The 25614-nt window shown below is 38.4% G+C and overlaps 3 protein-coding genes across 4 annotated transcripts; 1 reads left to right on the forward strand and 2 right to left on the reverse strand.

The window, feature by feature from the left end:
• The first annotated feature begins 3180 nt into the window (after window positions 1–3180).
• Window positions 3181–4140, forward strand: LOC101644757 (olfactory receptor 1038). The gene has a single exon (XM_004717855.1). It carries the CDS (start codon window positions 3181–3183, stop codon window positions 4138–4140), a length of 960 nt encoding a protein of 319 aa, XP_004717912.1.
• Window positions 4141–10556: 6416 nt separating this feature from the next.
• LOC101645715 (olfactory receptor 5AL1) lies at window positions 10557–11486 on the reverse strand. Its single transcript, XM_004717858.1, has one exon. The coding sequence runs from the start codon at window positions 11484–11486 to the stop codon at window positions 10557–10559; it is 930 nt and encodes a 309-aa protein (XP_004717915.1).
• Window positions 11487–16739: 5253 nt separating this feature from the next.
• On the reverse strand, window positions 16740–21472 carry LOC101646029 (olfactory receptor 1044). 2 transcript variants are annotated; one of them, XM_030885899.1, is made up of 2 exons: window positions 20564–21472; window positions 16740–16742 (listed from the first exon to the last, which is right to left on the reverse strand). In XM_030885899.1, exons 1-2 carry the CDS (start codon window positions 21470–21472, stop codon window positions 16740–16742), a joined length of 912 nt encoding a protein of 303 aa, XP_030741759.1. The 2 variants fall into 2 exon arrangements, with proteins under 2 accessions (XP_030741759.1, XP_004717916.1); XM_004717859.1 differs by lacking the exon at window positions 16740–16742 and having other exon boundaries at window positions 20513–21472.
• Between the last annotated feature and the right edge of the window lie 4142 nt (window positions 21473–25614).

Consider the following 25614-nt stretch of genomic DNA (forward strand, 5'->3'; position numbering starts at 1 on the left):
TGTAGAGTCCACCTGTTTCTCAAGGGTTCTCATTCTGCCTCCTAAAGACTCCATACGTGTAGAGTCCACCTGTTTCTCAAGGTTTCTAGACTGCGATACTAGAGAAGCTCATCGCCAGGTCTGTCTTCCCATTTGCTTCCAGGTGGATTTGAACTGTCTACCTCCTGGATAGTAGCTTAGAATCGAACTGTTTATGCCACTCAGAATTTTTTTTTCAGAGTTGGAGAGTATATTTTTTTTCCTTTTTTATAAATCCGGATTTTCATTTCATTACCCTCAAAATCTATCTTTATATTTTACCCATACATAAAGCAAATGTATAGAAAACAAATTAAAAAAATATATGGAGGTTTCTGGTGGCATAGCGGTAATCTTTTGGGCTGCTAATCAAAAGGTCAGCAGTTCAAAACCACCAGTGGCTTTGCAGGAGAGAGATGGGGTTTTCCAATCCTGGAAAGAGTTTCAGTCTCAGAAACCCTGTTGTTTAGGTCACTGAGTTGGCATCGACTCAATGGCAGTGATTTTTTTTTAACAAAACAAATATAGGAGTAGTAGTAGTGGTAATAGTGAGGGAATAACTCATCCACACACATCCACTTTTCCACTTTTGACAAATAATCATAAAAAAATCAAAATCCTTCAAGCCATCAAGTTGATTCTGACTTATAATGATCAAAGGAGTAAGCTTAAAAAATAACCTTTACTTAAAATTTAACTCTTGATGACTTGAGGGTTGTATTTATAAAGACTTGATGAAAGGAATCATCTAATTGCCCAATTGTTTAACCCTCAAATATTTTTATCTCTAGGACACTTGGGAGCATAGTAAGGCTCCTTATTGGTGTGAAGCATGCTTTTCCTTTGCAAAGGACAAGAAAGGCAGATTATAAAAGGGAAGGTGAATTGCAAAGGCCACAGGTGCCTTCTAATTAGTTTCAGAAAGAAGCAGATATGGATATGGATGACTGACAAATTGATTCCCATAAAACCATCTTTGGCTGTATAATCCTATGTGTCCTTTTATGCAGGCAGTAGTATGCATATTCCAATTATAATTTTATTGGCATAGTGGAGTTATGTACTCAAATTAATCGCTCCATAGGCAAGTAAAATAAACCCAAAAAATAAATATGATTTTGATGGTGTAACTAAGCTCCGGTTTCCATTTACATAATTTAATTTAGTAACTCAGTTCCTGGAGAAGGACATCTCCAGGGTAGTGAGGCAACAAAAAAAAAGAAGAATCTCAACAAGGTGATCGACACCGTGGCTGCATTGAGGGGCTCAGACGTAAGAACAATTGTGAGGACGGCGCAGGACCAAGGGGTGTTTCTTTCTGTTGTACGTAGAGTTTTTATCAACTGGAAATGACTTCACAGCACTTAACAAATTGTTCTCAAATGTGGTGTTTTGCAATCACTAGGAAAACCCACTGTCACAGAGTGGATTTTAACCCATAGTTGTCCTATATAGGGCTTCTGAGACTGTAAATCTTTAGGAAAGCACACAGCTGCGTCTTTCTCCCCTGGAGAAGTTGGCAGAGTTATTGCAGTCCAAATATTATCAGACAGTGCCATCAGAGCTCCTTACACTTGTTAGCAATGTTGGTGTTGTGAGCCAGCTGTTGGGCTGTTCACCGCAATAGACACTCTGAGGGAGAAAGACATTGCTGTATACTCCCTAACGACTTCCTGTCTCAGAAATCCCATATAGGATCACTATGAGTCAAAATCAATTGAGTGTCAATGGGTTGGCAATCATCTAAGCTCTAAAAAAATTACTGAAGTGAGGAGACTGTCCCCTCAGAGTTTCTCATTGAATTGGTACAAGTTGGCTAGCCAAAGTCGAGTTTAGGAAAGGTACTATTCAGAAAAGAAGACGGTGCTTACTGAGGCAACCTGGCATCAATATAGCAAGGCTTTTAAGTGATTCTCAAAATTGAAAGGTGTGAACTGATTGTATAGATGATGACACATGGATGGTAAAGTAATTGAAAATCATTGATAAAGAATTATAGGAATTCATAAAATAATCTAGAAGTATATACTATTGCTAGTTGATATTGAATTGATTCTGATTCCTGGTGAGGCCCTCAATGCAAAGTTATGCATGCAGAGTAGAATTGCTTCATTGAATTTTCAAAATTCATGGGCAAATTCTCGGAATCTTACAAGGTACTTTGTTTCTCTTCTTTTTCCTTTTATCGCTGCTGGGGTTCCAACTGTAGCTGCATATGCTACCTCCTGTGCCCCTTTAGTCCTACCAATGATGGCTACTTAAGTACTTAGTTTACTTAGTAGTAAATATCTACTCTGGTAGATACAAATCTATTTAATTGATGGATTAGTCTCTCTGCATCATTTCCTCTGACTTGGTTTGACAAGCACTTTGGGTCCACTATTAACCGTAAGGTCTTATTAGAGCAGTAGGAGAAAAACTTGTATGTTGCCATTGTATGCGAAACAAAACAAAACAAAAGACAACTACACATCAACTTCTTTCCCTGCCTCCGTCTTTCAGTCAAGGTGGTTGATTTTACTATGATGTTATATATGGTAGCACTATAATTTTCTCTAGGTAAGATTCTAATCACAGTTTCATGGTTGTAATAAAAATCAAAGACTCTTTTTTGATAAAAAGTTGAATATGCTTAAGTACCATATGCAAGTAAAGAAAAGAGCCAGTTGGTGTCCGATTCATGGTGAGTGACCTTATTAGAACTCCCACGGACTTTTCAGTGGCTGGATTTTTTTAGCAGTAGATCACCTGGTTTTTCTTCCAGAGCACCACTGTGTGAATTTGGACCTCCAACATTTTGCTCCATAATCTGATGTGTGAGTTATTTGTACCACCCAAGTACTCCCATCATATTTTCATGTGTGTGGAAAAGCAAGACAGTGGTTGCAAATACACCGAGATACAGCAGTGGCTGCTATCAATGAGTGGTTCAATTTAGGTAATATTATATTTGTTTTAACCAAGATCATGCCTTATTTTCTAAAATTAGAAAGAAAAATAACATTTAAGATGATTATTCTGAAACTAGAGGGCACCCTTGCTTGCACTTGGTGACATCATTCAAAGTTGACAAGACCTCTATAAATCATCTTTCCTCAACACTGACAGTCATCATGAGGTTTACCATTTTTTATTCAACTACAGCAACATCCACAGGAATAAATGGCTGCTGCTAATATCACGTATGTCACTGAATTCATTCTCAAAGGAATTACTGATCGGCCAGAGCTTCAGGCCCCCTGTTTTGTGATATTTTTAATTATCTATCTGGTCACAGTTCTTGGAAACATTGGATTGATTATCTTAATCAGGATTGACACAAGACTCCACACACCTATGTACTATTTTCTCAGCCACCTGGCCTTTGTAGACCTTTGTTACTCCTCTGCCATCACCCCGAAGATGATGGTGAACTTTGTTGTGGAACGCAACACGATTCCTTTCCACGCTTGTGCAGCACAGCTGGGCTGCTTCCTGACCTTCATGATCACCGAGTGCTTCCTTTTAGCCTCCATGGCGTATGATCGCTATGTAGCCATCTGTAGTCCCCTGCATTACTCAGTCCTGATGTCAAAAAGAGTCTGTATTCAATTAGTCGCTGTTCCATATATATATAGCTTTCTGGTTGCCCTCTTCCATACCATTATCACCTTCCGTCTCATTTACTGTGGGCCCAATGTAATCAACCATTTCTATTGCGATGACCTTCCCCTCTTAGCTTTGTCCTGTTCGGACACACACGTGAAGGAAATTCTGATCTTTGCTTTTGCTGGCTTCGATATGATCTGTTCCTCGTCGATTGTTCTCATCTCCTACATCTTTATCATTGCTGCCATCCTAAGGATACGCTCCAACCAGGGGCGACGTAAGGTCATGTCCACCTGTGGCTCCCATATGATGGCCGTTACTATTTTCTATGGCACCCTAATCTTCATGTACCTACAACCTAAATCAAACCACTCCCTGGACACAGACAAAATGGCTTCTGTCTTTTATACTGTGGTGATCCCCATGTTGAACCCTCTCATTTACAGTCTAAGGAACAAAGAAGTCAAAGAAGCCTCAAAGAAAGCCTTGGGTAAAGCTTGTGAAACCTTAAAGATTTTGAAATTAAGAAAATGATAATAAAGATACCGTGTTAAATGGAAATAGATTAAAAAGGTCTCTTGCATACATTTCTCATCACTTCCCCCCAACCTGACTGAAGAGTTGACAATTATTTCAACAGACAATGACATTATCTACAAGTGCCGGAACCACATTTGGAAAGTCAGTATGTTGTAAAGAGTCTTGTTCAGGCAACCAAGCCCTTACAGACTACCAAATCTGTGTTCAAGTACAAATCCATGTGCATCCCAGGCAAAGATTGCAGTATGTATTGGTTAGCACTTGGGACTTGAGAATGACTGCTTAAGTTTAAATATCCATGTCCTTCCCTGATAAGCTATATACTCTTGGGTAACTGACTTAAAGTGTATGCCCCTCTGTATCCAATAAACAATAAAGCCCAGTCTATTATTTTGCTCTGATGACTAAACAAGCTCCTCTATTAAATATTTAGAAAAACATTTCAGTTATAAGATGTGCTTATAACTCTTTGTTCTGTGGATGTTCACAAATGAGTGTTGGACATATGTAATTCAAGATTAGCCTTTCAAACTCACAAGACTTATTTGTCTTTAATTCAGAGGAATAAAGCCTACTGTGGTTCTACTACTTGCCAGTCAATTATTTGGATAGCTGTGTTTACTCAAATCAAGCAAATCTAATATATTGGTGAGATGTACTATCAGAATGATAATTATTTATACCTTTTGTTTATTTTTTAACACTATAGGTGTTAAAAATAAAGCGTATTCTGATGTAGAAAAGTATCCATATTTAAACATGTCATTGCCAGATTTTTAAAAACAAATATAATTTCATTAGTTCTGATGCAGGGGGTTATGAGTTGATCTGCAAACCACTACTAGGTCAGCAGTTCTAAAGCAGCACCCTCTCCTCGGGAGAAAGAAGAGACTTTCTACTTCCATTAAGGTTTACAGTCTTGGAAATCTACAGGGCAGTTGTATTCTGTCCTATAAGGTTTCTACAAATTCAAATCAACTCAATGGGAGTGAAGGAAATAAAAATAATTGGGAAAATGTGAGTTATAAAATGTGGATTTTTAAAGATCTAAGTTTTCTTATTTGTTTAAATAGAAATTATCTTAGATTATAATGTCATTTACCATTGCCTGCTACTTAATCAATCATCCTTGTAAGATCATTACATGTAATTAAAAATTAGTCATTTGAGGTGCTTTCACTATTTTGACATTTCATAAAATAATAATCAGTGAGTTTTTAAATATCATTTTACTATCAAATTACTTCAGGAGGTGGTATGGCAGACTTGATAACATGTAACTATATAGCATGCTTAGCTGCTAACCCAGTGGTCTGTAGTTTAAACTTCTCAGCAGCTCCTGGTGACAAAGCCCTAGAGACATGACTGTTTTCTTTAAAGGGTACAGCTCAGGAAACCTTAAGGGGCTATTCTACTTTGTCAAATCAAGGAACTATAGGTTGAAATTGCCCTAGCAATAATAATGACTTGCTGTCATTATGTAAGATACAGTTTGGAGTTTGCAATGCAAAGTGATCATTCTCATATTTGTACCTAATTTCCCAATAATTAGAATGTACTGCAATTAGATTATTTTAGAATCTTATGATCTGAATGAATTATCAGGTTTTCAAGCAGGTTTAAGACGTCTAGTGGTGCAACAGTTAAGCACTGCTAACCAAAAGGTTGATTGAAACCTACCAGTCACTCTGTCAAAGAAAAAAGTGTCAGTGTGCTTCTTTAAAAATTATTGTTTTGTTGTGAAGTGCTAGTTAGTTGGCACAATAAACATTTTAAAAGTGTAGAGCTAAAGCCTTACCAATAGGGTTTCCAAGAAGTAATATAGCTTTACTTCTTCCAAGATAGATCTGTTCCTCCTTCTGAGGATCCATGGTATAGTCAGTACTCTTAACCAACACCATACATCAAGATCGGTCTTGGAAACCTGGTGGAGCTATTCTACCAGAAAGATCACTATAAGTTGGAACTGACTAAAGAGCATTCTGTCTCAGCGAGCTTAAAAGAGAAACTTCCTGTTCACTGTACTTCACTAGATGAGTGTGAGTGTGATAGTTCAAGTTTATTGTGCCAACCTGGCTGATAAACACATGTGGGATTAATGGAAGGTTCTTTTTTGTTTTTTAAACAAATCAGTGAGCGTGTAAGCATGTCAGCGCTGGTAGGGGCCTTCACACGGCTGCTCCAGCACCCAGGGCTGCTTTAGGGTAGGTCCATGTGGCTGCTTCTCAGGGATGTCTCACAGGAAGTGAGCCTTGCCAACTAAGGCAGCCTCACACTGGTCCGACCATCAGAGAACAAGAGACCAGAGAACCAACCAAATAAGGAATTAGATCCTCTCTTAGCCTCCCTCGCTGAGACATTGAAAGAAGAATCTGTGCTTAGGGGTCCCATATCCAGAAACTCAGACTTGTCTAATATTACATTTCTTGCACCAGTATTCCACACCCTTAGTAACCATTCCCAGGGATATTCTCCAGGCTTCTGCTTGTATGTATAAAAAATGCAAGCAGATTTTTGTGAGTGTAGCGTGCTTCTTCCTGAGTAATCATATCAACTACACCTTTAGGAGTTCTGTGAATCTTAATTTTAGGTACAGGTCTAACAGAAATAATGGGTGGTAAGGATGTTTCCTGGGTGCTCTCAGCAATATCTAATAAGGGCATTGATAGGAAAAAGTTGGGACCCTGAAACATGGCATGGGAACATATGGGCTGATGATCCAGAAGAGGAGGATCTTGAGCCCCTAGAAACGATTGAGCCACCCCAGTCAATAGATCCCCCCACCCCCAGCTGAGGGTATTCATCCACAATCAGTAAAAAAAACTCACAACTGAGCAAATTAACCAACCTGTTCAAGCTTAAATGCCAGGTGGGGAGTACATCTGTAGCATTGCCTGAGGGAGATGCCTTACAAGATATTGCTGAGAGCACCTAGGAAAAACACACACAGGACCAATCTTTTTTTTTTTAATCAATTTATTGGGGCTCATAAAATTCATCACAATACATAGATCAATTGCGTAAAGCATATCTATACATTTGTTGCCCTCATCATTCCCAAAATTCGCTTGCCTCTTGTGTTCCCGTTCCCAGAATCAGCTCATTTTCCTTCCCCCCCCCTCCCTTCCTCTGCTCCCCTCCCCCATGCACCTTTGATAATTTATAAATTATTATTATATCTTATATTACACTGCCCGGTGTCTCCCTTCACCTACCCCTCTGCTGCCCATCCCCCAGAGAGGAGGTTATATGTAGCTCCCTGTGATCCATTCCCCCTTTCTACACCCCCTTCCCTCCTGGTATCGCCACTGTCACCCCTGGTCCTGAGTGGTTCATCTGTCCTAGATTCCCTGTGTTTCCAATTCCCATCTGTACCGTTGCACATCATCTGGTCTAACCAGGTCATCAAGGCAGAATTGGGGTCCTGGTAATTGGGGGGAGGAAGCGTTTAAGAACTAGAGGAAGGTTGTGGGTTTCATTACTGCTATACTGAACCCTAAGTGACTCATCTCCCCACTACCCCTCTGCAAGGTATGTCCAGTTGTCTAGAGATGGGCATTGGGTCCCCATCACACACCACCCTCATTGAAAAGGATATGATTTTTCTCCCCGCCTTTGGTGTTTGAAGCCTGGTCCCCTTGGCCCTTCATGATCACACATGTTGGTGTGCTGCTTCCATGTGGGCTTTGTCACTTCTGGGCTAGATGGCCGCTTGTTTACTTTCAAGCCTTTAAGTCCCCAGACGCTATAGGTCTCAATAGCCGGGCACCAATTTTTTAAATATGAATACTTAACCAAAGAAATATTATTCTTTGAGGCTTTAATATGACCATCCAGGGTTTAATAGCGACTAGGTGCTTGACTGATAACTAGAAAAACTCAACCAGCTGCTCTGTGTTTGAAAGATGAAGCAATCCGCTGCTCCCAAGCTGACAGCACAGAGAGCCTGATGGGGCACTTCTACTCTCCCTGTGAATTTGGATTGATTCGGTACCACTGATTTTGGTTTTCCTTTTTGGTATCAAGGATTTAATAATCTCAGAAAAATGTCTTGACCAGAAGTTTTACAAAATTCACTGTACCTTTTTGTACTTTTTATTTCTTATTAATTTTAAATGATTATGCTAAATGTAGTTTTTCTACAGAGAGGTGATCCAATTTCCAGAAAGCTTAAAGACAATTGCCAACCTGAACACAATGCTATGAGTCTGAGAAATCTATTCACTTATTGTTTAGGAAAGATATTTTAAACTTCCTTTCCTCTATGAAAACCACAAAGTTTATTTTCAGGATTATGTAAATACCTTATATAGACAGGAAGTTCAGATGTTTATACTGCCTATCTCTCAAGCGTTGTTTGTTGCACATAGTTCTTTCTTTTGATCTATGTCATGTATGCACGGGTTAGGGATTCTCTACAACCAAGTAATGGGGTATTATATGGATAGAGCCCTGGTGACATAGTGGGTTACACATTGGGCTGTTAAACACAAGTTCAGCAGTTCAAAACCACCAACCACTCCGAGAATGATTTCTACTCCTGTGAAGATTTACAATTTTGGAAATCCACTGGGGCACTGATCCTCTGGCCTACAGGATCACTATGAGTTGGAATTGACTTGGTAGCAGTGAGAAGGAATGTCCAGATGGTTGTTATATTATGTAAGAACTATTCATGTTAGCCATGAACTGGTGTCTCCTTTCATCTTTACTTAGTTACAACATTCCGGTTGGTAGAACATCTGACAGTACATTTTATATACAGAACTTCTGTCCTGAGGCAGTGAAACATGTTGATTCATAGACAGGTCAGTAGGCCTGGAGGGTTGGTTAGGGTATGGAGAGTAACAGATGTACAAGAACAGTGAATTTGGGGGAAGAGAAATGGGCCCATAGCATGCTATTATAAATGTTTAGCTACTGAAAATTAGCTATAGCATAGGAAGTTTGCAAAACAAGGATTAGAAGATATACCTTGCGGATGGACATTATTTTCTCTTCTGTTTTCTAGAATGTCATTCTTCATACCTTAATCTGATATTTAGAGCTATTTACTATCTTTTAATCCTCAGGAAGACACTACTGCATTGAATAAATACATAGTTTACATATGGAACTGCCTTCTTAAACTGCCGTGTCAGAGAGAATAATAACTTCCAATGGCTTAAATGCAGCCCTGGTCATTGGTATGATAATCTATACACTCTTTCTTCTGGATAAATAAATATAGTCTATCATATTAAACATTTGAGACAATCAGGTGTAAATTGGTATTCACATGTAGTGGATGGCCAATGAGAGTGAAAAAAAGATAAAGCACACCAGCCTATGCAACCATGAGGTGTCAAAGGGATCGGGTAAAAGGCATCATCAGAACAAAAAATCTTACCATAGTGAATGATGGGGGGAGTGCGGAGTGGAGATCCAAAGCCCATTAGTAGGACTCTGGAGATCCCCTTGCAGAGGGGTCTCGGGGAGGAGATGAGCCAGTCAGGGTGCGATATAACATGAGAAATACAACTTTCCTCTAGTTCCTGTATATTTCCTCCCCGCTCCCACTACCATGACTCGAATTCGACCTTGCAAGTCTGGCTAGACCAGAGGAGGTACACTGGTACAGATAAGAATTGAAAATACAGGGACTTCAGGGCGGATGAGCCCTACAGGACCAGTGATGTGAGTGGCGAAACAGGGAGGGTAAAGGGAGAATGGGTAGGAAAGAGGGAACCGATTACAAGGAACTATATGTGATCTCCTCCCTGGGAGACAGACAACCGAAAAGTGGGTGAAGGGAGACGTCGGACAGGGCAAGATATGACAAAATACCAATTTATAAATTATCAAGCATTCATGAGGGAGGGGGGAGCAGGGAGGGAGGGGAAAATGAGGACCTAATGTCGGGGGTTTAAGTAGAGAGAAAATGTTTTGAGAATGATGTACAAATGCGCTTTACACAATTGATGTGTGTATGGATTGCAATAACAGTTGTATGAGCCCCTAATAAAATGTTTAAAAAAAAAAAAAAGATAAATCCATTATTTCATGAAGCTGTGTGCCTCAACTCTCTTGTAACATCTGATAGCCAAGCCAATATTTCTTTGTTCTACTTTAGAATTCAGCAACTGAATATGCATTTAAGAAAGGCTACTACGTGTAAATCACAAAAGGTAAAACAAGGGGCAAGAAAAATACTTGTTTCCAAGGAATCAGATTTTAGAAAACTGAGCACTGGGGGAAACTGTACCATTGATAAAGCAGCAGATCCTGGGTAGCACTTACATAAAAATGGCATATTTTCAATTTCCTGAAAAAAGTTCACTAGGGTATTTCAGGTACCAGATGAGGTACAATCAATACCCCTTGGCATTTAAATTTGTTCTTATGTCAGTGAGATCACAATGCATAATGGATCATACATTTTTCCCCATAACTCGTTTCAGTGCATTTTCTACCTCTCGATTCCTCAAACTATAGATTAATGGATTTAGCATGGGGATCACCACTGCATAGAACACTGAGGCAAATTTGTCTTTATCCAGTGAATGGCTTGACTTGGGCTGAAGGTACATAAATATTAAGGTCCCGTAATATATAGTAATTGAAAATAGGTGAGAAGCACAGGTCGAGAAGGCTTTCTGTTTTCCTCCAGCAGACTGGCTCCTCAGGATAGCAACGAGAATGAAGACATAGGAGATGAGAACGATGATAAGAGAGCAAAACACGTTGAATCCAGCGATAATTAACAACATCAACTCTTTGACCTGGGTTTCAGAACATGCCAAAGCAATCAAGGGCACGTCATCACAATAGAACTGGTTGACCAAATTAGAGTCACAGAAAGACATGTGGAACGTAGCCGCCACCTGTACAACTCCCACGGTAAAGCCATAAATATATGTGCTAGTGACCATCTGAATGCAGAGTTTCCGTGGCATGAGAACTACATAGAGTAAAGGGTTACAGATGGCCACGTACCGATCGTATGCCATGACAGAGAGCAGAAATAGTTCCCAAACAGAAAATGTGATAAAGCAACAGACCTGAGTAGCACATGCATAAAACGGCATACTTTTGATTTCACGGAAAAAGTTCACTAGGGTGTTTGGGGTAACAGAGGAAGTACCATAAAAGTCAACAAATGCCAGATGACAGAGGAAAAAATACATGGGTGTGTGGAGCTGAGGACTAACTTGAATGAGCACAATCAAACCAAGATTACCCACGACAGTCACTAAGTAGACCGCTAGGAAGACTCCGAAGAGAATGGCTTGGAGTTTTGGGTTATCTGTGAGTCCCAACAGGATGAACTCAGAGACTGATGAATGATTGCCGTTGGCCATGAAACAGATAAACAATTATGCTCCAAGCAACTTCCCCAGAATCACTGTAGCTGAATAATCTTCACCCTGTAGAAACTGATCAATTCATGTATCAGAAGATGACCCTGAATCAGCAGAGCATTATGTTCAATTCAGTTGGAGTGGAATCCTGGTTTTGTATGGATCTTGCTTCTGGTGTCAGTCAGTGTGAAGGGCCTTGGTCCAGGCAGGCAGTCCAGTCCATTGGGGAATTGTAAAAGAAGGAAGAAGAGTGCGGCAATTATAATTCATAAAGTCAATTGAAAGCAAAACCTATGCTGTGCTTTCTTTTAAAATAGGGAGGGGGGCATTGTAACATTAAGAATGCGCATGATCTTAATAACATACATAAAATGATCTCTCATGTTGTAAATGTAACTCATAAAATTATGGATTGAATATATTGATTCAGAAGCAAATTGTGAATCACTAGAGCTGAGTATGGAAAATGTAACATGATACAAAAAAACAAAAATGTGAATTCTGTTCATTTTAGGTATGCGGTTTAGTAAGGTGCTTGATGGCATTGAGGGGTTAGGTATGGGGCTGCTAGCTACAAGATTCAGACTGAGCTTGATTTGTCCCAAGCTGTTCCTTGGGACAAAGAGAAAACTGTCTTCCCCCTTAAAGATGTGCAGGCTAGTCAACCTGATACAGGAATGCTATGATTTGGAATTGACTCATTGGCACTGTTCTTGCTTATTTTCCGTCACACAGAGTTTGATGTTATTTTTGAGCTTTTTCTTTTTTCCCATGTCAAGTGTTTCCCTTTCTTTTCCTTCTATAGCCTTTAATAAGAATATTATAAAGTAAAAACGATTGTTAATTGTGTGCCCTTGTCTCTATTACAAATGTTGAATTATCCTAGTCATTATAATGGGTTCCTGAATTTATACATACTTCACCTTCTGCCCAGAAGGGTTTTCTCTATCACCATTTCCTGTGTCTAACTTTCTCTACCTATTTTTCTATATTTTGTTGAACCATTGTTTCTTCAAGGCTTGTTGTTACCTTCCAGAGAGTACCAGATGCTCCTCCTATATACTTTTTTTGCAGCTACTAAATCCTTTATCACAAAGCTTGTCAGAATACATTGCAAACAATTATGAATGGGCCTGTAACACACCTTAAGCTCCAACATTCTTTATAAAGCAGTAGTGATTCTAAATTATATCCTTTTTATCACCTACCTCTGGTAGTATCCAATACAAAAAAGAAGAGAAATACTATACTTTCTATTAAATGATGAAATGTATAGAAGTTATATTTGTGTAATTCCAAAGACTTTCTCCCAACGATACGTTAGGTGCATTTTTCTACTACTGTGTGCCTTTTAATATTTAATAACACTTTCAATCCAACAATAAACTTCAGAATATTCCAATGCACCTTAAAGCATTATTTGTGCAACCAATACCACTTTATATGTATTTTTGGCCCCTCTGGACAAAACTAAAAACAACATAATAATATAGACAACAACAGGCAATCATTAATGTTTAGTGTTTAGGGACCAAATTTATTCCACTTGCATTGCAGGCATGTGAAAAGCATGTGAAATTTTGGTTCTTACTCATTGTGGGAATCAAGAAGAGAGGAACTTTTTAATGATCTCTCTTGAGAATGTAATTTGAAAATTGCTCTTTCCATTGACAATTACTATGAAAGTTTTTATATTTGTGCTTTCATATTACAATTATGAGTTTATGTAAGACAAATGTTCAGTGTGTGGATCTTTTGTATTTTTCCAGCACTTTGTCAAAAAACATTTTTAATAAAACAAATTTCCTAATCACTATAGTGAGACTGTTTGGCTAGAAAAATGTGCTTCTTTGTCCAACTTCTCTTATCTAGGTGGGTGTACATAAGTTACAATGTGTGAATAAAATTTGGATTGGCTTTGACATAAGATACAATAATAATTTATAAATTATTAGGGGTGCATGGGGGAGAGGGGAGGAGGAAGGGAAGGGGAGGGGGGAAAAAGGAAAATTAGAGGCTAGCGAATTTTGGGAATGATGAGGGCAACAAATGTATAGATGTGCTTTACACAATTGATCTATGTATTGTGATGAATTGTATGAGCCCCAATAAATTGATTAAAAAAAAAAGAAAAGAAAAATGTGCTTCTAATACTGAGACTAAATTTAAAAACATAAAATAAAATATTATTCAAGCTTTCTTCTTATAGTAATGTTCACAGTGTTGTCATGATAGAAATTTCACCCCAGCAATGATTAATTTTAAAGAATATTAACTTTATTCTTTAACCACATAAAGAACTCTGATATTTTATATTACTTTATATCTCTACCAAGAGTATTGGGAGATTCCTTCAGTCAACACAAGGTTTTACATTTTAAAATCTTCATAAATGAAAAATGGTATCTCTTAGTGTTTTATTTTCATATTCAAAGAGGGTCTCAACTAAATGCTATTTCTCCTTCCCTTTTGCGTATCTACTTGACTTTTCAACATCCCAGTTTACACAAAATGAACAGTAAATTGCATGAGTGTTGTCCTTGTTAGAGCCCATCTGCCAAACCAAATTCACTGCCAGAGAGTCAATGGTGACTCAGCGTGATCCCCTGTGGATTTTTGAGACTGTAACTATTTACCATAATAGAAAGGCCAATATTTCCCTCCTGGAGCTGCTTGTGGTTTCGAACTGCCAACTATGCAGATCACAACACAGCGGTTAACCACTGCACCACCAGCATTCCTATTATTTGCCTTCTCATCCCAAATCATAGTGAACTTATGGGCAACAGAAGTATAAACTTATGTATAACAAAAAGAGCCCTAGTAATTACAAGATTGTTAAGCTTGAATTATGCTTAAGCCTGTTGTTACAGCCCTGGCTGAGTTCATCTCCTTGTGTCTTCCTCTTCTTGCTGTTCCTCTACTTTATCATGCATGATGTGTCCTTTGTCAGTGATTGGTCTCTGCTGACAACATATCCAAAGTACATGAGACAGAGTCTCACTGTCCTCATTTCCAAGGATCATTCTGCCTGTACTTCTTCCAGGACACATTTATTTGTTCTTCTGAGTCAGTCCTGAAAAATTCAATAATCATTAAAAGCACCATCATTCAAATGTATCCATTCTTCTTTGGTCTTTCTTTTGCATGTCCCATTTCCACATGCATATAGACCTATTGAAAATACCATAGTTTAGGTTGGCAAATCTTAATCCTCTAATTAGCACCCTTGTTTTCCAACACTTGGAGGGGTTTTGTGTAGCAGATTGACCCTATGCGATGTGATGCATACTTGGATCTCTTAAGTGCTGTTTTCATGAGGATTGATCATGGATACAAGCCAAGATGAAATCCCTGACAATTTCAGTCTTTTCGCTGTTTATCCTGATGATACCCACTGGTCCATGTGTGAAGATTTTGCTTTTCTTTACACCGAAGGCTCCAATCCTCGATCTCCATCAGCAAGTGCTTCAAGTCTTCCTTACTTTCAGCAAGCAACGTTGTGTCATCTGTCTACCACAGCCTTCCCAAATTCCTGATGCTCCATTCTTCTTCATATAATCCAGCTTCTTTGATTATTTGCTCAGTATTATAATTGAATAAGTAGAGTGAGAGGATAGAATCATGACACACACCTCTCCTGCTTTTAAACTGTGCCGTATTCCCTGGTGCTGTTCACACAACTGCTTCTTGATCCACATACAGCTTCTACATGAGCACAGCTAGGTAAGTGTTCTGAAATGCCTATTGTTCTCAAGGTTAGCCATAGTTTGTGGTGACCCACTGAGGCAAATGTCTTTGCATAGTCAATAAAACACAAGTAAACATCTTCCTGGTATTCTTTGCTTCCAGTCAAGATCAAGTTGACATTAGCAATGGTATTCCTTGTTCCACATCCTCTTCTGAATCCGGCCTGAAGCTCTGGCAGCTCCTTGTCAATATACTGCTGCAGCCATTGTTGGATGATCTTCAGCAAAGTTTCACTTGTATGTGATATGAATGATATTATTTGATCATTTGAATATTCTGCTGTTATTTTTCTTTGTAATGAGTACAAACATGAATATCTTCCCGTCAGTAGCTATCTTCCAAATTTCCTGGCATAGACTGGTATGGGTTTGCAGTGCTTCATCAGCTGTTGAAACATTCCAATTAGTATTCTATCAATTCCTGGAGTCTTGTTTTGGCTAGTGCTTTCAGTGCAGTTTAACCTTCTTCCTTCGGCAGCATTGGTTCTTGATCATATGTTACCTCCTGAAATGGTTGAATGTTAACTATTTCTTTTTGGTACTGAGATTTTGTGTATACTTTATAACTTCTTCCAATTCTTCCAGCATCTTTCAATATTTGCCATAGAATTTTTCAAGATTGCAACTCAAGGCTTGAATTGGTTCTTGAGTTCTATCAGTTTAAAATATGCGAAGTATGTTCTGTTTGAGTTTTCTTACTCTAGGTCTTTGCACATTTCATTACACTTTCCTTTGTCTTCCTGAGCTGCCCTTTGAAATTTTCAATTCAGTTCTCTGACTTCATTTCTTCCATTTACCTTAGCTTAGATTAAGAGGAAGTTTCAGAGCCTTTTCTGATATCCTCTTTGATCCTTTTTTTCTTGGCCATTTAATTCCCTTTTGCTGTCTTCATGTATAATTTTCCCAATGTCAACCACAGCTGATCAGGTCTTATATTACTAGTGTTAAATGCATCAAATCTGTTCTTGAGATGTTTTTCAAATGCAGATAGGATGATCTTGAGGCTGTATCTTAGCTCCTGAGAACTTGTTCTAATTTTCTTCAGATTCAACCTGAACTGGCATATGAACAATTAATTATCTGTTGCACAGTCAGTCCCTGGCACTGTTTTAGGTGCTGCTAGTGTGCTTCTCCATCATCTCTTCCCACATATAGAGGCATTTTGATTTCTATATAGTCCGTGTGCAGAAGATCATGCATCTAGTCACCGTTTGTTTTGCTGAAATATAGTATTGGGGATGAAGCAGTTGTTGGTCTTGCAAAGTTCTATCATACCATCTCCATCTTTGTTTCTATCGTGAAGATATCATGAAGAGTTCTATCGTGACTCTTCTGTCTTCTTTGTTTCCAATTTTTTGCATTTCAATAGCCAATAATTATCGATACCTTTTGATTGCATGTTTGATCAATTTTAGACTGAATATGTTGGTAGACTTCTTTAGTATCTTCATCACTTGCTTTAGTGGTTGGTGCAACAATTTGAATAATAGTTGTATGATTTGAATTACTTGTATATGGATAGATATCATCCTGTCATAGACAGCTTTGGACTTCAAGATAGATCTTGAACTGTCCTTTTTGGTGTTGGATTAAATGATCTTCCTCTTGAATGGGTCATTCCCACCATTGTGAACCATAGACATTTCTGATTCAAAATGGTCAATACCAGTTTATTTCAGCTCACTAACACCTAGGGTATTTATTTTTATGTGTTGTATTTCATTTTGATTACTTTCAATTTTCCTCCATTCATATTTCATACATTCCAAATTTTGATTAATAGATGTTTACAACTGTTTCTTCCATGTATTCCATCAGCAAATGAAGGTCCTGAAGGTGTACTCCATCCACATCATTTTGGTGGACTCTACTTTGAGAAGGCTGTTCTTCCACTTTGGTCAAATTTTGAGTGTCCTACTATGACCTAAAGAGTCATATTCTGTCACTATCTTGAAAATAGTACTCTATTCATTAGGCCTTCTGTATAAAACAATGTTTTTATGTTTATCCATAAGTTTTCAGTGGCTAACTCTCAGAAGTGGACCTTCTTCCTTCTTCTTTCTTTGTAATCTGTTCTTGTCTGGAAGCTCTGCTAAAACTTGCCCATATTGGCTAACTGATGGTATTTGAAATACCTGTGGCATAGCTTCCAGTATCACCACACACACGTCACCATAATATGACAAAATTATATACAAATGGTAGCAAATAGCACTAACCAGATTTAATGGATATGTAAACTTTTATTAAATGAGAGCCCACTCATAACAGATTATAGAGTTTGTGATATTACTATATTCTTGCACTTACAAGATATAATTTCTTCTCATTAGGCTACATGCAGTTTGGATTCATTGTACTACAAACTGTTTTTCAATCAGTAGTGATCAACATAGCCATGTATGGTGGAGAATAAATGTATACAATTCTTGCTACTGAAAAAATGGCCTCCAATAAGCCAAACTCGCAGACATTGAGTTAATGCTGACTCATAGTGACCCCCAGTGGGTTTGGGAGACTGTAACTGTTCACAAGAATAGAAAGCTCAGTCTTTTTCCTGCGCACCTGCTGGTGGTTTCAAACTACTGACGATGTGAATTGTAGTCCAAGACATAACCACTACATTCTCAGGGTCTACAATGTTTCAATTACTGCATGTAATTTTTAGACTTTATTATGTATTTGGGTTTCTTTCTCTGATTTACATTTTAGTTTCAGATAATTTTGAAAAATGTTTACACTGAAAGATCAAAGCCATAAAGACCATAGGTCACTCATGAAGTTAGTCCTTAGAGTTGAAACTAGACTTCTACGTCAGTGGAACTTAAGTGTCTGTCAGAGATAAAATTTTTAAATTTAGCATTATTCTGCTTTATAAAGGTGATTAGTTAAATATGAACTCATGTGATGTTTCAGTACATTTCAAAGACCTTCGGAAATTACTAAAAAACTCAAACTATCTGGAACAAATGTCTTTACATTTCATTTGGAATTTATTTCCAAGCAATGTTAGAATTATGAAGTGACATCATAAGGGTCTGAACTATTATCCTTTTTTCTGTATTTAACTGTATGTTAAGATAATTCCCGTTATTCTGATTGTACTTACCTCAGGGGACTCATATTATACCTGTCCTTTTGCTTTTGGCTTACCTCGCTTAGCATGATTCCTTCCAGTTCTTCCCATGAGGGGAGGAGGAAGGGAAGGGGAGGGGGGAAAAAAGGAAAATTAGAGGCAAGCGAATTTTGGGAATGATGAGGGCAACAAATGTATAGATGTGCTTTACACAATTGATCTATGTATTGTGATGAATTGTATGAGCCTCAATAAATTGATTAAAAAAAATTAAAAAAAAAAAAAAAGAATTTCAGGAGATGATATGGAACAAGGGATATCAGATGGATCGTGTAAAATGAATAACTTGTCCTCAGGTAGAATGTATTAGAAAGTGGATTTCTACTATTCCTAGTATTACTCCTAGCCTGTCCACGGAAGACTCCCCTGGCTCATAAAGACTTATCTGGCTCTGCCCTTCATGGAATTTGGGCTATTAGAATGTGCATAATCATTTATCATATTCTAACTGCCTTGGTTTTAGGGCCCTGGACCAATCTTCTTAAGCTTTCCTCTCTAGAATGGTGTATACATCTCAATTATTATCCCTTTCCCATGTCCACAGTTGTTTCCTTTGTACTTCCACATCCTATGTAAATGGCCATGTTTCTGTAAACCCTTAGATGCCAACATGCCTATATGTTGTTGATCTCCTTCACCATTGTATTGTGACTTTCTCTTTGTCCTGGCTGAAATTTAATAAATACATCTATATAAATTAAAAAAAAAAGATAATTCATTATTTTTTTCTATATTATGCATGTCATAAATTAGAAACTTAATTTATGGAACAGGGAATAATTATCTTTGAATATTTTTTCCAACTGAGGAATGAATGAATGGCTATAGTTCTTATGGTTTCTTCTATATGTGAAATCTTGTTTTTTAAGTGAAAGTCCATAGAAAATAATTGTTGTGCAATATATATATATATCCCTTATGGAGTGACTGCTACATCTGCTATGAGTAGGAGAATTCAACTCTGCATCTGTGCAAGGATAATTTGTAGGAGGTGGAAGTCAGAAATGCCTCCTCCTTCCAGCTTTCTCGGTCCAATAGGACAGAGCCAACCTTCTCTTCCATGATATTCTTCTTCCCTGTTGGATTTAAAAATCCCTCACAATGACCATGCAGGACTCACAAATAAAATTATGGGATTTTGTGAGGGAAGTTTAGGTCCCAGCAAGTCAGGCTCAGAAAATATTAAGGATACAGTTTTGTTGGTGGTGGTATTGTTGGTTTTGTTCTTGTCTACAGCAGTGTATCTTCAGCAGGCCCCTGTCCCCCTAAATCTCAGCCTTTCACCATGTGGCTCTGTGGCCTTTGTCCTGCTCTGACAAGAGTTATAAAGCTCCTCAAGTACAGTTAAATGCTCACAGAGTACCCCACTCTGAAATCTATTCTCCCAAGGTGCTCTTTTTACTCATTCCATGGGCCAACAAGCCTTCTGCTCTGCCTTGTGGACTTGGTGCTGTGTCTCTGCCACCTCTCCAGGCAGGAAGATCAGGAGTTCTTCATTTCTGCCATTTTACTCTTATTGGTTCTGGGATTATCTCTGCTTCTGAAACATCTCACTTTATATTCAGCGGAATAGTCAAGTTTACCAATCCCTTCAGAGTTACAAAGGCTATGAATAGAAAATTAATTTCACTTCATTATAATCATCTATAAAGACCAAGCAAACATACGAAAAACAGTTGTTCTGCTACATATTTAAAGAACCCTGGTAGCGCCCTGGTGTCAGAGTGGTTACAAGTTAGGCTGCAATCCACAAGGCCAGCAATTAAAAAACACTAACCACTCCATTGGAGAAAGATGGGGCTTTCTACTTCCTTAAAGAATGAAAGTCGCAGAAACTCACAGGGGCAGTTCTACTCTATCCTAAAGGGCGGCTATGAGTCAGTGTCGACTGATGGCAGTGAGGTAGGCTTGGAGTTTGCTAGCACAATGAAGGGTTCAAACCCACCGGCTGCTTGGCAGGAGAAAGATAAGACTGTCTAGTCTCATAAAGCTTTGTAGTATCACAAGGCCTCACAATCAGTTCTACTCTGTCCTGTAGGGTCTCTGTGAGTCAGAATCAAATCATCTTCAGTGGATGAGCTGCTTATGGAATAGGAAAAATTAAAATACCATAAAGCAGAGTTTACTTTTATCTAGCCACATCACTTTATTAATCTTATAAATAAAAATGCCCGATTTTTACTGACAGCAACTTTCTTCAGGGCCTCTTTCACCTCCTTGTTCCTGAGGCTGTAGATCAAAGGGTTCAGCATGGGAATAATCACTGTATAGAAGACAGAGGCCATCTTGTCTGTGTCAAGAGAATGGTTTGAGCTGGGTTGCAAGTACATAAATATCAGGGTCCCATAGAAAATGGTGACTGCCAACATGTGTGAACCACAGGTGGAGAAGGCCTTGCGCCTTCCCTCTGCAGAACGCATCCTTAGGATGGCAGAAATAATGTACATGTAAGAAACAAAGACAATCAGAAGGGAAGAAATGAACATGATCCCTGCACAGGCAAAGATCCACAGCTGTTTGGTGTGAGTGTCTGAGCACGTCAGCCTGAGGAGGGGCATGTCATCACAGTAGAAATGATTAATGATATTGGAATGACAATAGGAGAGACGGAAGGTGAGGATGGCGTGAAAGAGTGCAACCAAGAAGCTATAGCTATAGGGGACAGCTACGAGCTGAAAGCAGAGTCCTGGGGACATCACAACCATATACAGGAGCGGGTTACAAATGGCCACATATCGGTCATAGGCCATGGAGGCCAGTAACAAGCACTCAGCGGTCATGAAAGCCAGGAAAAAGCCTAACTGAGCTGCACACGCATTGAAGGAGATAACATTTTTTTTGTACAAGAAATTGCCAAGCATTTTGGGAGTAATGACAGAAGAGTAACAGAAATCAACAAAAGCCAGGTTACTAAGAAAGAAGTACATCGGTGTCTTGAGTCTTGCATCTGACCTAATGACTAGGATCAAACCCAGGTTTCCCAATACTGTGAAAAGATAGATCGATAAGAATATCAGGAACAGTGGCATCTTCAACTCTTGACGGTCTGTGAGGCCCACAAGAATAAACTCTGTTACCTGGGTGCAATTTATCGGAGCCATATGTCTCCTCCACACATCTGAATGGGGAAAAGGAGAGGAGAGTTAAATTCAAGTCGCTGTTTGTATAGTCATTTGATATAGTACCCTGAATAGAGTTTTAGTGTCAATATGAATGCACTAATATGAAGAATATTAGCATACTCAAAGTCTTGGAATGATTCCGGGAATCAATGAAAACATTTTCAGTAAAGGCATATGTGGTAGTTACATAATCTGGTGTCAATTTGAGGATTAAGAGTGTAGGAGCCTAGCTGTCAATCTGGATATAGCCAAAGAGCCTTTGTGTGGGTATGGCCTGGGAAATCCTGTATTTCCTCCTTGGACAAGGGAGACACTTCTCTCTCAGCTCATTCCCTTGGAGAGGATCTACTGAGAAGACACATGTCCTATGCCCTGGGAACTGGAGAAGCCACATGGACCTACTCTCATGCAACCTGACCTCTGGAGCTGGAGAGACCCCTGCCATCACTGAAATGCTTACCATGCCACTGGATCCATAAGACTTCCAACCCACGGCCTGTGGTCCTCTGCATTTGGCATCATTGTATGTGTTTTGTGAGTCTGAAGAGGACTTTATAGATTGGTATCGGACATCTGGGCTAATATTGGACTTATAAACTCGATCTGGACTAAGCTGGGATGTTTTCTCTATATTCAACTGTTGTTGTATGTAAATCTTTTTCATACACATGAGTGTCCTTGAATTTGTTTCTTTAGTCAACCCAGACTAGCACATCATATTTCTCTCCTCACAAATTCATTGCACATGGCAAGTTAAAAACTCTCGAACCGAACCTGTTCTCAGATTATATAAGCCATATCTATATGCATATACATTTTTATATATTCAGAAAAATACAATAATTATCTGGAGATATGAATACACTTATCTAGATTTATGAGCAGTATGCACGAATACTTTCCATCTTCACTTCATTACAAATGATGGCTATGACTACTAAAGTAAAAGTGTCACTTAGCAGAAATATGCTTAGTTTCTCTGAATATTTCTTTCATTTCTTTTCTCATGAAAGTGTCATGTTTTCCTTGAAAGTAGTACTTGAACCAATAATTCTATTCTACATTTATATTAAGAGGAAAAATGTATATACATTCATTAACATATATCCTTAAACATATATTTAAGCTTACACAAGGATATACAGATATGCAGATATATGTTTGATAAGACACTGAATCAAAACCATAGAAATGTAACATGAGTAAAGACACATGATTGCCTTTTGTTTTTCTAATACACTGCTAATCATTCAGTGGATCCTCAAATCATACTTGCTGAACTATACTGCACCTTCTCTTCTAAACTCTTTCTAGCATCATATCTTACTTGCCTATAGTTGATTCATGCATTATGATTTTTTTCCACTTAAACTATATTAACCATATTTATTTCATGATATTGGTGATGTTTCATAGAAAAGAGGCAGTGTGGCATAACAATAAAAAGTACCAGTGTAAGACAGGAATTCAGGTGTCCGCAATGCCATACACAAGTCGTTGAGCAGCCTTGGTTAAATCGAACAACCCCAGTGATGTAGTGGTGATTGAATCCACCAGCCACTCTGTGGAAGAAAGAGGAAGCTGTCTGCACCCATGAAGATTTTCAGTCTTGAAAACCCAAACCCTATGGAGCAGTGCTACTCTGTCCTAGCAGAGCAGAGTGGAATTGTCTTGAGGCAGTGCTTTTTTTTGGTTTGGTTTTAGCCAAATTATTCAAACATTCTTATCCTGTTTGTAGATATGTAAAACAGAGATAATCCCCCTCTTAAAGATTAGCGTAATGTTTGATGTAAATTATAGCCAATTCTCAAGATACCGGGTGAGGCTTCTCTCTTTGGTAGATATAAGAACCTTAATAAGTCATTTTGTTTTATATCAAATGGACAGTTGAAGGGAAAACCCCTATATATTTCTGAATCAAAGGCTGGCTAAAATTTCATCTTTTTTGTGACGATCACATGGTTTTCTAATGCTCATTTTCAATTACTATCTGTTATTTTTATATATTTATGGCAACTATCTGTTTTCATGCTTCTCTCAGTAGACTCTACTGGGGAGGAATGGCTTTTTTGTTCTTACCATAACATCATTTTAGTTGTTTAGTAAGAGGAAATCAAAGATAAACATTTGTATTGATATTTCAATGTTTATCCTTGTTTATAATTAAGATAATCTACCTATTGCAAATATATTTAAATATGTGTAACTGATTCAATTAAAATGTACCCAACTCTCAATCTGTATAACTCATTAACATTTTAATAAAAAAAATTTAAGGATGGGAAGGACAGTTTTGTTTTTGTTGTTGTTTTTTAACCATTTTATTGGGGGTTCGTACAATTCTTATCACAATCCACATATACATCCATTGTGTTAGCACATTTGTATGTTTGTTGCCATCATCATTCTCAAAACATTTGCTTTCTACTTGAGCCCCTGATATCAGTTCCTCATTTTCCCCCTCCCTCCCTGCTCCCCTCTCCCTCATGAACCCTTGATATTTTATAAATTATTATTTTTTCATATCTTACACTGTCTGATGTCTCCCTTCACCCACTTTTCTGTTGTCCATCCCCCAGGGAGGAGGTTATGTGTAGATCCTTGTCATCAGTTCCCCCTTTCTACCCTACCTTCCCTCTACCCTCCAGGTATCACCACTCTCACTACTGGTCCTGAAGGGATCATCTGTCCTGGATTCCCTGTGTTTCCAGTTGCTATCTGTACCAATGTACATCCTCTGGTCTAGCCAGATTAGTAAGGTAGAATTGGGATCATGATAGTGGGGGAAGGATGCATTTAAGAACTAAAGTTGTATGTTTCATCGTTGCTACCCTGCACCCTGACAGGCTCATCTCCTCCCTGTGATCCTTCAGGAAGGAGGTGTCCAGTTACCTACAGATGGGCTTTGGGTCTCCACTCTGAAGTCACCCTCATTTACAATGATATGATTTTTTGTTCTTGGATGCCTGATACTTGATCGCTTCGACACCTCATGGTCACACAGGCTGGTGTGCTCCATCCATGTGGGCTTTGTTGCTTCTGAGCTAGATGGCCACTTGCTTATCTTCAAGCATTTGAGACCCCAGATGCTATATCTTTCAATATCTGGGCACCATTAACTTTCTTTACCACATGTGCTTATGTACACATTTGTCTTCAGTGATCATATCAGAAATTTGAGCACCCACTGATATGAATTTTTGTTCTTTGATGTCTGATTCCTGGTCCCTTCTACACCTCATGGTCACACAGACTGGTGTGCTTCTTCCATGTGGGCTTTGATGCTTCTGAGCTAAATGGATGCTTGTTTACCTGCAAGCCTTTAAGACCCCAGATGCTATCTCTTTTGATAGCCTAGCACCATCAGCTTTCTTCACCACATTTTCTTAAGCACATATTTGTCTTCAGTGATCATATCGGGAAGGTGTGCATCATGGAATGCCAATTTAATAGAACAAATGTTTTCATTGAGTAAGTATTTGAGTGGAGGTCCAATGGGGAAGGACAGTTTTGCCATAGATTATAATCTAGTTAATCAAATTCCCAACTTTCTCAAAATTCCTAAAAGTTTCTATCCTTGAGCTTTCAAGAATTTTTTGTTATATCAAGATAATAAAAAATATAGTTTTCGTAATCATACATAGTTATATACAAAATGGTTACCAGAAACACAATCCTGACTTCAGAAATTTCCAATTACAATATTTTATTTCACTTGCAAGCAGTTCCTGGTTTACCAAGGAGATCCATTTTTAAGTTGGTCCTTTAATCTAAGAAAGCTTTTAAGACAAATTTTAGGCAAGTCATAACGTGCATTTTTTTAACCTTTTGAGTTAAAATGGACTCATCAAAGATTTCCTCTTTTATTTTTTTTAATACCAGAAATGATCTCTGGTGACACCACTGGCTAAGCAGTGGGCTGCTAACCGAAAGGTTGGTAGATTGAACTCACCAAGCACTGTCTCTGCAGAAGAAAGAGAGGGAAATCTGTTTACCTGAAGATTTAGAGCCTGGGAAACCTTACGGGGGCGGCTCTGTTCTTTCCTCTAGTATTGCTTTGAGTCAAAATGGACTCAAGGGAAGTCAGTTTGTTTCTTTTTTAAAATTTTAGTGCAAGAAGA

This window comes from Echinops telfairi, unplaced genomic scaffold (genome assembly GCF_000313985.2).
Source record: "Echinops telfairi isolate 266 unplaced genomic scaffold, ASM31398v2 ScPeMD7_60;HRSCAF=208, whole genome shotgun sequence".
In the NCBI taxonomy this organism is placed as follows: domain Eukaryota; kingdom Metazoa; phylum Chordata; class Mammalia; order Afrosoricida; family Tenrecidae; genus Echinops; species Echinops telfairi.

What these genes read in the sequence shown, in the direction of transcription:
- LOC101645715 (XM_004717858.1), bottom strand. Translation starts at nt 11,486, where the DNA reads ATGGCCAACGGCAATCATTCATCAGTCTCTGAGTTCATCCTGTTGGGA.
- LOC101646029 (XM_004717859.1), bottom strand. Translation starts at nt 21,472, where the DNA reads ATGGCTCCGATAAATTGCACCCAGGTAACAGAGTTTATTCTTGTGGGC.
- LOC101644757 (XM_004717855.1), top strand. Translation starts at nt 3,181, where the DNA reads ATGGCTGCTGCTAATATCACGTATGTCACTGAATTCATTCTCAAAGGA.